Genomic DNA, 14,339 nt, shown 5'->3' on the forward strand with positions numbered 1-14,339 from the left:
TGAGTGTGTTGGACATGCTGAGAGAAGTTCGGATTGGTCTGCCGTCAGTCTGTGTTGGTAGTCCTGTCGAATGCTGCTTTAATTTTTTTTAATTGTGTAGTAGAGATGCATAAGTGTTGCTCTCCAGTTTCTGGAGGATCAAGTTTTGAAGTCAGTGGAATTAGAGTATGATAGCTAAAGAGACGGAGAAAACACCTGTCTCTGGATTACATCTCAAGCTAAGGACAACCGTGGCATGGCATTCCTGACAGGGAGACGCATCCATGCATGATGACGTATACAGGTAAGATAGTTTAGCATTAGCTAGCTACATTTTCAGATACTACATGCCTCCTAATTTTGACCGAAAGTGTTTTGATTTCTAGCTAAAGTGTACTGTTAGCTTTCTAGCTAACATTAGCTGGCTGGCTCCCTAGCTGATGATATTATTATTTTCCCATAGTTTTAATTAGCTAGCTGCTCTAGTTAGCTAGCCAACATTGAACATGCTTTGTTAGCTCCCAGCACTGTGGCATTATTGGCACTGTTCATTGCTATTTAACTAGCTAACGTTGGCTGGCTGGCTGGCAAATTAGCTAACTTTACATGACGTGTGTACAATACCCATTGAATATGGCCCGTGTCATTACAAAAAAACTTAATGAAATTGTATGCCAGCGGATCTGGTTAGGCTGTTTTCATGTTATCCAGAGGTAAACAAATAATCGGCCAGAGTGTCAAATGTGCACTTCAATTTATTTTTTTTTATTTATTTTACCTTTATTTAACCAGGTAGGCAAGTTGAGAACAAGTTCTCATTTACAATTGCGACCTGGCAAAAGAGCGAAACGAGATGGGTGGGGCTAAAGCTTAAGGTGTGAAGGATGCTGAATGGGTGTTGACAAAGAGCTCTTCACTAGATAGCAAAACATTCAAAGCCGATTTTCTCAAAAGTGAGTTTATAAGTTGATCAACTTTCAAAGCATAATTACTTCGCATCATTCCTCAAATGCAGTGCATGATATACCATTTTGTAGCTCTGAGTCTCCTTTTATCCAATGTAATAAACACAATTTCTAATTTTGCTACTTAAGACCGAATCCAGGTGGTGAGTATATATACTGTATATGTATTTATTTAACAGGACAAATCTGAGGGCGCAAGTGCCCCTGTGCCCCATATGGGCATGATGTCCCTGGTTCTAACCCTGGCAGTCATTCTGAATGCAGGTTGTGAGTGAATAAACATTTATAATTCTTGGATATCCCACTCTGGCTGGTTTCCAATAGGAATTAAACATCACTTTGCAAGCCAACATAATGTGACCTGCAGACCTGACGTGTCCAGCAAAAAAAGGAGTTTCCCTTTGAGCATTATGAAGTTGCTAATTACACGTTGGATGGTGTATCAATACAGCCAGTCACCACAAAGATACAGGTGTTCTTCCTAACTCAGTCGCCGGAGAGGAAGGAGACAAATGTTAAAACAGTTAAAGGGTTTAATCGCTGTGATAGGAGAAAACTGAGGATGGATCAACAACATTAACTTAAATGAAAGAGGGAAAAGAAGGAAGCCTGTACAGATTAAAAATATTCCAAAGCATGCATCCTGTTTGCAATGAGGCACTGAAGTAAAACTGCAAAAAATATGACAACGAACTTCACTTTAAATCCTGAAGACATGGTGTTAGGTTTTGGGCCAATCACTGAGTACCACTTCATAATTTCAAGCATCGTGGTGGCTACATCATGTTACGTGTATGCTTGTCATTGTCAAGGAATAGGGAGTTTTTTTGGATAAAAATAAACGGAATAGAGCTAAACAAATCCTAGAGAAAACATGGTTGAGTGTGCTTTCCAACAGATACTGGGAAAAATGTGTCTTTCAGCAGAACAAAAATCAAAAACACAAGGCCAAATATACACCGGAGTTGCTTACCAAAACGACATTGAATGTTCCTGAATAGCCTAGTTACAGTTTTGACAAGACTTGAAAATGGCTGTCTGGTAATGATCAACAACTTGACAGAGCTTAAAGAAATTTTGAAATGATAATTTCAAAACATTGTTCACCCCATGTGTGCAAAGCTTTTAGAGACTTATCCAGAAAGACTACCAGCTGTGATCACTGCTAAATGTGATTCTAAAGGGATGTTGAATACTTATGCAATCAAGATACAGTATATTACTGTTTTATAAACAGTACCAGTCAAAAGTTTGGAAACATATACTCATTCAATGTTTTTTCTTAATTTTGTAAAATGTTCTACATTGTAGAAGTGAAGCGATAACAACTATGAAATAATGTATATAGAACCATGTAGTAACCAAAAAAGTGTTAAACAAATCAACATATATTTTAGATTCTTCAAAGTAACCACCCTTTGCCAGTTTTGCACACTCTTGGCATTCTCTCAATCAGCTTCATTGAAAATCAATTGGGTTGAGGTCGGGTGATTGTGGAGGCCAGGTCATCTGATGCAGCACTCCATCACTGTCCTTCTTGGAGGTGTGTTGGGTCATTGTCCTGTTGAAAAACAAATGATAGTCCCACTAAGCGCAAACAAGATGGGATGGCGTATCACTGCAGAATGCTGTGGTAGCCATGCTGGTTCAGTGTGCCTTGAATTCTAAATAAATAACTAAATGTGTCACCAGCAAAGCACCCCCACACCCTCACACCTCCTCCTTCATGCTTCACGGTGGGAACCACACATGAGGAAATCATCCGTTCACCTACTCTGCGTCTCACAAAGACACGGCGCTTGGAACAAAAAAATCACAAATTTGGACACTCCAAACCAAAGGACATATTTCCATCAGTCTAATGTCCATTGCTCGTGTTTCTTGGCCCAGGAAAGTCTCTTCTTATTATTGGTGTACTTTACTAGTGGTTTCTTTGCAGTAATCGACCATGAAGGCCTGATTCATGGAGTCTCCTATGAACAGTTAATGTTGAGATGGGTATGTTACTTGAACTGTGTGAAGCATTTATATGGGCTGCCATCTGATTTTCAGTAAACTCTAATGAATTTGTCCCTTGCAGCAGAGGTATCTCTGGTTCGTCCTTTATTTTCCAAGTTTATTCCCACCTTGTAACATAACAAAATGTAGAAAAAGTCCAAGGGTGTGAATACTTTCTGAAGGCACTGTATGTTGCAATATCATAGCCTGAGTAGCTATCTACAATGCCTACGCCTGTATCATGCTTATGATTGTAATAGCCTACTGGTACAACAGAGAAAGACGTTTGTTGTACAACATGTCAATCATGTATGTCAAGCATGTTCCTTAAAGGGTGAGTTAGTGTCATTCAGGTTCAGAACATTATAAGCTCCTGAGTCATCCATATGTAAATCCCTAAATATGGGCTTTATAATGTACTGCCACAATTCTCTTGCTCAAGCAGTTAATTTAAGTCTAAGACATTTAAATAATTTGGCCCTCCCACTGGACACACGCTGGTTGAAAAATCTAACAGCAAGGCTAAGCACCTGGCCCTGTGCCAAAATAAACACAAGTAGCACGCATTGCAACTGGGATGTTATGAGAAGTTAATGAGTTGCTCACTCCCTCACTCATCCATTGTTCTTCCTTTCTTGTTTTTATTTTACGTTCATTTGCCAAAGCACACCATAGCCGATTAAAATGTTGTCGCCAAACAGGCTGACTTCCATGACCCCAGGTAGCTGTCAAGTAGCCTTTGAGTTCCTAATGCAAAAGGACTAAATTGACTAAACATAATGCAAAATTGAGTAAGTCATAAAACATGTCGTGTTCATAAATATCAGACTAAGAAATGATGACTAAGATACACAACACATGAATGGATTTTAAACCAGTGCTGAACTCTTGATTCTAAATTGGCCGAAAGTTTGCAATATTATTATAGGTTGGTAGCACTTCAAGCTATATAGTATCACAGAATATATGGCGCTGTTAATAACATGGTAGAACACTGAATTGGAAATTGGAACCTCGGGTTCTAGCTGGGATTCTTTTTTATGTTATTTGTATAGAAGGGTTACAAGTTATTGTTGCTGACAGTGAGAACATCAATAGGCTTCCCCTGTTACCCATCTACTCTTCTGGGAATGATTTTCACTGGATGTTGGAACATTGCTGCAGGGACTTGATTCCATTCATCCACAAGAGCATTAGTGAGGTCGGGCACTGATTTTGGACTGGCTCGCAGTCGGCATTCCAATTCATCCTAAAGGTGTCGATGGAGTTGAGGTCAGGTCTTTGTGCAGGCCAAGTTCTTCCATACCGATTAAGAAAAACATGGTCATTGTCATGCTGAAACAGTAAAGAGCTTTCCCCAAACGGTTTCCACAAAGTTGGAAGCACAGAATCGTCTAGAATGTCATTGTATCCTGTAACATTAAGATTTCCCTTCTCTGGAACTAAGGGGCCTAGCCCGAACCATGAAAAACAGCCCAGACTGTTATTCCTCCTCCACCAAACATTACAGTTGGAACTATGCATTGGGGCAGGCAGCGTTCTCCTGGCATCCTACAAACCCACTCCAGTCAACGCTTGGCATTGTGCATGGTGATCTTAGGCTTGTGTGCGGCTGCACGCCCATGGAAACCCATTTCATGAAGCTCCTGACAAACAGTTATTGTGCTTCCAGAAGCCTTTTGAAACTTGGTAGTGATTGTTGCAACCGATGACAGATGATTTTTACTCACTAAGCTTTAGCACTCGATGGTCCCGTTCTGTGAGCTTAGGTGGCCTACCTCTTCGTGGCTGAGACATTGTTGCTCCTAGATGTTTCTACTTCACAGCACTTACAGTTGACCGGAATAGCTCTAGCAGGGCAGAAATTTGACTTGTTGGAAAGGTGGCATCCTATGACGGTGTCATATTGAAAGTCACTGAGCTCTTCAGTACTGGCCATTCAACTGTCAATGTCTGTCTATGGAGATCGCATCGCTGTGTGCTCAATTTCATACACCTGACAGCAACCGGTGTGGCTGAAATAGACAAAACCACTCATTTGAAGGGGTGTCCAGACACTTTTGGTCATGTAGTGTACGTTGACGGGTGGTGGTGGAGCCATTGCAAGAAAAAAAACTGAATGGAAGCGGTCAAGCTTCCTTTGTCTAACACGCTTTATAATGTGTTGCCAATAGATTCATATAAAACTATTATTGTCAAACTAAATGATCAACCCACTGTGTACAGACAGTTCAACGTCTATTCCACGTTCGTTTCACGTGATTTAATTGAAATAACGTGGAAACAATGTTTTTTCAACCAGCGTGTGTCCAGTGGGAGGGCCAAATTATTTAAATGTCTTAGACTTAAATTAACTGCTTGAGCAAGAGAATTGTGGCATTACATTATAAAGCCCATATTTAGGGATTTACATATGGATGACTCAGGAGCTTATAATGTTCTGAACCTGAATGACACTAACTCACCCTTTAAGGAACATGCTTGACAGCAGCACTTCTCTACTTGTGACTGAGCTTGATCAGTCAGATTCCATTAAATTGACACACACCCAAGAAGGATATTCTTTCAAAAGCAACATTACAACTGCACTTTAATTGTACATTAAATGTAATATGTCTAAATGGTCTATTTACAGTACATTTGGAATGGAAGCAGGATAGAAGCAGGATACACCTGAACTCATTTTCAGGTCTGAATACTTATGTAAATAAGGTCATTCAGTTTTTAATTTTTAATACATTTGCAAAAAGGCACCTAGGGAGTGCTTATGCAAGAGGCCTGCGGGCATACATAACCCGTAGTATTTACTTTCTATACACACTAGGTAAGACCTTGACAGACCACCCCCCGTATTTTGGTTAAGTAAGTGGGCAGGCAGGTAAGGTAGTAGATGAGGCTTTGACATTTACTTTATTTGCTTTGGTTCCATCCAGCCCCTTTTCCACAAATTTACCGTGTGAAGGAGTAAATAAATTCCCAGTGAAAGGTCAATTCTCTGCCGTTGTCTTCCTTACTCGCACCCACAATCCCATACCTCTTTCACTCCACGGGGAGTTGGGTTGTAGCAGGGTGTTTTCGTTCCCTCTTCCTAGAGGCGTGCGAAACACCAGAGATAAATAACGAAGTGCGCGTCCTCACCGGAACGCACTACAAACACTACAGCCAAAACGGGAGCCACTTACAAAAACTACAAATTCAAGCAAATTTTTCAAAAAACAAGCCTGAATCTCTTTCTAAAGACTGTTGACATCTAGTGGAAGCCCTAGGAACTGCAATCGGGGAGGCATTCCTTTTATATTCCCATTCCCAGCCATTGTAATCAGTGGTGAACTGAAAAAATAATAATTCTGTCCTCGGGTTTTTTGCTGCCATATCAGTACTGTTATACTCACATACATCATTCAAACAGTTGAAGAAACTTCAAAGTGTTTTCTATCCAAATCTACATAATAATATGCATATCCTAGCTTCTGGGCCTGAGTAGAATTTGGGCACGCTTTTCATCCGCACGTGAAAATACCGCCCCCTATCCCAGAGAGGTTAAATCGAATATGTCTAAATGGTCTATCTACAGTACATTTGGAATGGAAGCAGGATAGAAGCAGGATACACCAGAGCTCATTTTCAGGTCTGAATACTTATGTAAAGAAGGTATTTCCGTTTTTCATGTTCAAAAAATGTCAAACCTGTTTTCGCTTTGTCATTATGGGCTATTGTGTGTAAATTGATGAGGAATATTTTTTATTTAATTTAATAACATAATGTGAAAAACGTCAAAGGGTCCGAATACTTTCTTAATGCACTGTATATCTCCATCACCCTATGTACAATGAATACATTACATTTGCACACGCCCAAGCTCTTCAAATTATATTCTGCCAAAAACTACACTCAAACTGCACATGAATTGCGCCTTATAAAAAGAGAAACATTTAGAAAAAAGTATAATTGTTTATCTCCATTTTATGACAATATTATTTATCATGTTTCATAGGCAAGTACAGTATAGGCTTTAGAAAGTCAACTGTACATGCACATGGCCCCTGAAAACCAAATTAACCACAGACAATTAGTTAAGCCAATTTAAATTGGTTAGTATTTTTGCACTCTGAAAGAGATGTAAATTGCCATTCTGGCTGACCGCTCATATTTTAGTCTGTCTATTTACAAGTCGTGACAAATCAGAGGCTACGATCTGACGTAGGCAAATATTCCAGAAGCAAAAAGTAAGTATGAGGCTGGGACAAGCAAGTTGAGATACTCTTCTGCTGACTTTTTCAACTGTCAAATAGCCTATTTGATGTTAATCTAACGACCGGCCCTGTGCCATGATAAACACAAGTAGCACGCATAGCAACTGGAATGTTCTTCCTTTCTAGTTTCATTTTGCGTTGATTTGCCAAAGCATACAATAGTCGATTAAAAGATTGCAGCCAAACAGGCTGACTTCCATGCCTCCAGGTAGCTCTCATGTAGCCTTTGTGATAATTATGAAAAAGGGCTTGCAAATCGGCTATGACGCATTTGACACTACGAAAATAGATATCCAATAAACGCCTGCTATCGAAGTTGCAGATACATGTAACGTTACACATTATGCCTATTTAGATACACAACACATGAATGCATTTTAAACCAATGCTGAACACTCAATTCTGATTGGCCGAAAGGTTGCATTATTACCATATGTTGGTGACACTTCAAGCTACATAGTATCACAGCATTTATGGCTCTGGTATTAACATGGTAGTACACTGAAATGGAAATCGGAACCTGTGGTTCTAGCTGGGATTTTTATCTGACGTTATTTGTATAGAAGGGTTACAAGTTATTGTTGCTGACAGTGAAAACATCAATAGGCTTCCCCCCAATACCGTATTGCTATTTTATTGTTACCCATTAAAAGGTTGGCTAGCTATGTGGTTTATTGCACTGAAACCATAACATATTATACTGAGATCTGGGCAAGCCATATTACAGTACCATATAATTACCACTTTAAGCTACTGTAAAGCACTACCAATTGACTAATGTTTAGAAGTAGAAGTGTGGCGGTGGATCATGTAAGGCGTGGAAGTGATCAATGAGTATGTTAAACCTTACAATAACTATCATAAATAAGTGATAATAATCTATTAAAATCTGAATGCGTATGAATGCATTTCATTATTTGTGAACTTAAAAAAAAAAATGCTGGCATTTATTAGCATTATAACATTATACTTATACCACTTATAACATTTATAATAATTTATAAAACAAGTATTTATAAACAGGTAAGCCTATAACCATAATGGCTTTTTTATGAAAGTTATTATAAAGCGTTTACAAAAAATGAAATTTTTTCAGCACCAATTTAAAAATAAAACAATAGCTCTATCTAAATGTTTGTGTGACAGTACATGACATTTTTGGTAAATCATTTGAAAGGGTAAACTTGCATGTAACACACTACCAGGTGTATGGAGCCTAAATTGTACTTACTAAAAAGAACTACAGCACACCAGCAATTTGGATGCTTCCAGCAATAGTATGTATCTTATTAAACACTTACACATCAAGTTGTTGGAGTTTTTCTGATTTTCAGTAAATTAACCATACCACAATGTTAAATGCCATTGCCCATGCTATGAAACAACCAGTGCATCAATGTGACAGTGAGTAGGGCCGTTCAGGTGTAGCCATATATTAAGATTGTTGACTTTGTGAAATAAAAAAACCAAGTCAACTAAATATTAGTCCCTACTCTCTGTCACCTGGATAAACTGTTGTTCGTTCTAAGTAGTTCTCTGTTGCCCTCTGTTACAGAAATGCCTATACATGACCATCACGCAAGCTGTGAAACCTCAGTAGTGTCAGAGGTTTCATTTCTGCTATACCACGTTACCTAATAATATTTAGGTGAAATATTAGACTTTATTACAAAGTAACAGAGCCGAGCGATTCCATGGAATCTCTTACCTTATCACAGAGCTCTGCCTTTATAGTTTTCCGTCTTTGCATAACATATAGAGTCCCCTTCCTCTATATGGAAATAACTGCCCTTGACCTTTCGCCACCATTATCTTTCAGTCTCATTTTCTGCTTGTTAACGCCCAGATCTGACACCTGTCTAGATTATAATTGTGGCGGGGCCCTGGTTATATATGTTTCATCCCTTATATGGCCATTCTGTGTCAGCACTTCAAAGTGGACAGTCCAGATACTGCAGATAATGGAAATGTAATCATTGTCACAGGTTTTGCTCCTACATAAACCCCCTTTGGGACTAAACAAGTCCCACACCAAAAAAAAACACAACTAAACACAGGAAAGGGAGCATCAATCATCAAGCACTGGGGGCAAACTTCCCCCTATCTGTCCTAACGATTAGAACTCCACAAACCTAAAGACAAAACCGGACCAAAGATCTCCATTCATATACAATGGAAAGGAGAAAAAAGATCCAATCTGTACAAATACAAAGCAAAAGCAAACTTAAAATACAACGTAGAAGCATGAGAACGTAGTAAATAGCCTTGCCTGTAGTACATAGCCAATCCTTTATCATCAAATTCACGAACTCCTGCAGTTTCTAAAACCCAAATTGTTTTACAATTAACTGCAGTGTTTCCCACATCTATCCCACTATCTCCATAGCTATTGAAACATTCATATTTTCCTTTTGCATTAGTAAACCTGTCATTATGAGGACCATTTAATTCAGTTCTTATGTTCTTATGCTGCAAATTCATGTTCTCCCAACATAGTGTTCTAATATACTCCTACCCTTAGTGCTGACTAATGCCAACCTGCATTCTTCGTTATACAAAGGAATGTAGTATTTTTTTCTGAGTACATTGAACATTTTTCCATTTAACACATTCTTCAAATGATGCAGGTTCAGGTACAATTAACAGATCTGCCAAGGGGGATTTGCTACACAATATACAATTGTTCATCCCATGTTTGGTTGCTGTGTACTGAGTCTACTTATACCAGCCATTTGTTATTGCTTTTCTAAATTTTTGGTCAATATTTGATTCTGGAGTAGTTTCTTCATTGTGGCTACCCCAGTTGGTAACAGATGTCCAGATTTTCTGCATCAACCCACTTTCTTGTGGTTTTGCCATTGCCTTAGTTGGTGTACTAGTCTCTAGTGGGAGGTGATTTTACAATTTCTTCTAGGTTTGACCATATAAGGACAGAGAAGTCGATGGTAAGGAAGTTGCCTTCCCATTCTCCTGTCATGGTTTCTCTGTCCCCTTGGACAGCACCTCTGTCAGGGGTATCTGCCAGAGTAGGTATGTCAACAGGCTCCTCCCCATCTCTGGACATTCAGGAGATAGTGTCTGTTGGCTGTTGGAAGTTGCTCCTTGATCCGCCTCTCCTTCGGCTTCTTCCTGGCTCCTGCCTGGCACGTCGACCTCCTCTGCTCCCGTTCCCTCCGGATACTCATCTGGTTTATCAGCATCCTCTGTGTCCTCATGGCCATATGGTCGCTCACCGATCCCCTCCGGAACTCTGATACAGTGGTTTAGATGGTACCACGTAGTTCTTCCTTCCACCTAGACGACTGTTGGTGTTGCTAGGACCACATCGTAGGGACCCTCTCGCCTTGGCTAGATCCACTTCCTCCGGAACACTCGGATGTAGTCCTGGTCCCCTGGGATCACCGGATGTGGAACCTCTGGTCCTGGTTCAGGTTTTTTCCTTCTTTCCGTGAGGTTTTCAAACTCAGAGACTTATGGCCTCTGTTCTATGATTACACCATCTTATTTCCATCTCTCATCACACGACAAAATGACATTCCAGCTGAAGCTGGTGACTTACTTCACTTCAAATGAGCTGCTTTTAGTTTATCCACTTTCTCATTCTGGTTCCTAAGAGAGTGATAGAATAAGACTTGCAAAGCAATGAAAACACAAAACATAACAGTATTAGCAATGTGGTATGTTATGCATAAGTATATTCATGAAAATCGAAGTCTGGGACCATGACAATTCCCACCCTCTCTTCACCTCTTCACCTGCCTCCAGGATACCTGTCTGCTGCACTCCACAAAAAATAAAAGCCCTAATGAAGCTTCCTCATGCTTTCGCCCAGTCTTCCCCTTTCGGCCCCAGGTTCCGAGAGGTGTTCCCAAGTCATGTCATTTTCACTTTGTTCCCCATTTCCTGCATTTCGACTGATAGGCACGTCACCTTATATGCAAGTGCATATCCATAATTGACATTACATTGTCATTCATATGATGCATTAACCAATAAATCAGCTAACCCAACTATGATGCTAAAGTAGCTCCCAGACCCAACCCATCTGCATGTCTATAGTGGAATCTAGTCCCCCTCTCTCTCTTTGGTTCCACTTCCTCTATCGTGGTGTCTTCAAGCTCACCCATTATACATCTGGACCTTGCTTCACGTGAGAACTATGCACCCACAGAAGAAAGACATGACGATCTTTACCACAGGTGCTGTAAGGAGTACTGTGTATGGACCAGACCAACGCTGTCCCAACACCCCCTCCTGGGGTATTTTGATGTACACTCAATCTGCAGAATTCAGCCCATGCCCTTGGTTCTCTCTTGCTCCTTATGTGCTGCTTACACCTGAGGACATGCACACTGCAACACATGGGTCATTTCCTGAAAACAGACTCTCTTCTTATGTCAAGATCACTAATTCATAATATTTAAATAACAACCCTATGTAAACATTCTGTCTTAAACACCTCACCTCCTGCTACAGTAACATTTACACATAGCCTTCTTCAATTACGGTCCCTACAGAAACTGTCATAAGAATAACTACTGCATGTAATCTGTGTTTTCCAACTGTTAAAAATTAAGAAAAATACCAATGAGTTGGAAGAATATTCAACCTAACAAAACTCTAAATCACATGTCTCATAAACGTTTACCATAATGTCAAAAATACCACCACTATCACTTTTACTCTCACCATAATCTAGGTATGTATAATGTTCAATTTACTTAGAATTGTCCCTATATTTTACACAGCCAGCTTTCCTTCCTCTCCTATGAGCTATCTTGTGTAACCATATACATAGTCTCTAGAAATAACACCCCTCTACTACCATAACCTTTTATTTTTGAGCCACCTCAGATCCCCAATGCAGTCATTGTCCATCTTACCCATAAATCACTACTCCTAATTTACTACGGCAGTTAGGTACATAAGAAAACATTCTCAAATCAATTTAGTCAATTTATAACAGTCCCTCATCAAGAACAATAAACACACTGTCACGACTCCGACCGCGGGTGGCTCCCCTTCCTGTTCGGTTGGCGCTCGGCGGTCGTCGTCGCCGGCTTACTAGCTGCCACTGATCCTTTTTTCCCCCTTGTCTGTTTATTAGTTACACCTTTGTTTAATTAGGTTTATTGGTGGGGCTTTATTATCCAGCCGGCCCACCTACTGGGTGTGCGGGATTATTCTCTGTGTACATTTGTGCACGACTGTCGGTCACGGTTGTCCGTGTATGTGTGTATTTTCTGGACTGTTTAGTTCCCTGTGTTTTGAGGCATTTGTTTGGGTTGGCGTCGGCTTCACCTGTGTGGTGAATTAAAAGTATCGCTACCCTGAACTCTCGGTTTCCTGTGCCTGACTTCTTCCTCCACTACATCCCGGGCATTACACACACTTATGTTCCTCAAAATAAAAATAAATTGACCAAACAAGAAAAGAGAAAAATAAATGTTTTAAAAAAATACATGTTTAATAAATTCCCACTACTCGTAATGTAACTAAAACTGGGGAGAAAACGTCCATCTGTTACGTTCTATGCCCATGTTAGGCTGGTCTCCATGCCGTCTCCTTCCTCTCCATCCTTGGGTGTTATCGCAAAACACAGACTATTAACCTTGTATGCAATTAATTATATCATATCAACCAGTCATCTCTTTTTATCAATACAATTTAGCATTAAAATTCTAATAACGTAATAAAACATACGAAACAAAACACAAAAACCGTTGTTAATAAACCCAAGCTATCATCCTGTAAGTTCTAACAACCTCCCTGTCAAAGGATATTTAGAGATAAGGTTTCCAGAGCTTCCCTAGGACTAATAAATGTAAATCATAAAACATTTTATAAATTATCCAACCCAAATTCAGAATAACAGTCCTTAGTGCTTACTATAACTCAAATTCAAACTTCCCAATTTAGCACACATCATCCCTATTAAAATGTACATTTATATTAAAAATAAAAATACAAGTAATAACTATTCTCATTACAGGCCCCTTTGTCCGTGTTTCCTGTCATAAGTGGCCTTGTAAAGTAATTGTACGATTTGAATAGAGACTGATGGTTTTCGTTCATTTTATAATTTAATCCCACCTATTTGGATCATTTCTAATGAGATTGATCAGGCCTCATGAGAAAGTATCGACACCATTAAAATATTTCCTCCCCCTCTTCTTTCCCTGACCTTCCCGAAACAATTAAATACCTTTCAAAAACATTTTCATCTTTCTGCATACCCAATTTGAAACTGAATTGAAAAGACCCCATCCAAAATAAATCCCACAGTATCCACACCACTAACACATATTCATAACCAATAAATGGTGTCTGCGTGCTGGTGAACCGTAGGTCAAGAACACACATGAACCGGCCTCACTTATCCGGAACTCCGTTTATGGCCTAATCCAGATACTTTTACTCTTAAAACTGCCGAAAATCACAACCTGCCTATCCCCAGTACCACAGTCTCTGGGGACATTTCAACAAGAGAAAATTAAACCATTTCTTCTGGAAAAGAAAGTGTACATTTCGTTAGCATTCACTATGTTACTTTTTAATCAGCAAGCCAAAAGTTTTACTTATAAACCGAACATGATAATTATAATTCCACTGTCCTTACTCCAATCATTAAATGTTTGTTTCAATCCACCACAATGTTCATAAACTAACATTTAAAAGTTAATTTTAGGTTTAGCAACCTCGTTGCTAATTCATCGTTGCCCCTCCCTTCTATAATACACACCTTCTGTTAACATTTTTCAAAGGTAGGGCTGCCCACTTAGTCACAGTACTTAATACCTTGTGTTAGAGCCTATACTATAGTCTGCAAATGTATTAATGGATAATACAGATAACTTAAAGTCTTATTCCAGTATAGCGCCTCAAATATCACTGTGTGTTTCTCGCATTTCACAGATATTTTTATTGTTTCTTCTTTGCATAGGGCATATCTAGCCCCTAGGATTTCTACCGGTGTCCTACTCATTTTAGTGCTTATTCTTCCTTATGTATTATATTCTATCTTATTGTTAATTAACTTCTTCGAGCTAGGGGGCAGTATTCGGAATGCGGTGCCCAAAGTAATCTGCCTGTTACTCAGGCCCAGAAGCTAGTATATGTATAGAATTAGTAGTATTGGATAGAA

The 14,339-nt window shown here is 39.4% G+C and overlaps 1 protein-coding gene across 1 annotated transcript in view; it reads left to right on the top strand.

The window, feature by feature from the left end:
• Nucleotides 1–270: 270 nt before the first annotated feature.
• LOC118966641 (mucin-5AC-like) overlaps nt 271–14,339 on the top strand; it is a gene marked incomplete at its 3' end in the record, with an annotated part of 61,553 nt that continues 47,484 nt past the window's right edge. Inside the window, exon 1 of the mRNA XM_036989365.1 lies at nt 271–283. Within this exon, the coding sequence (XP_036845260.1) occupies nt 271–283 (13 nt within the window). The remainder of the gene's footprint in view (nt 284–14,339) is intronic.

Source organism: Oncorhynchus mykiss, chromosome 10, assembly GCF_013265735.2.
Source record: "Oncorhynchus mykiss isolate Arlee chromosome 10, USDA_OmykA_1.1, whole genome shotgun sequence".
NCBI lineage: Eukaryota > Metazoa > Chordata > Actinopteri > Salmoniformes > Salmonidae > Oncorhynchus > Oncorhynchus mykiss.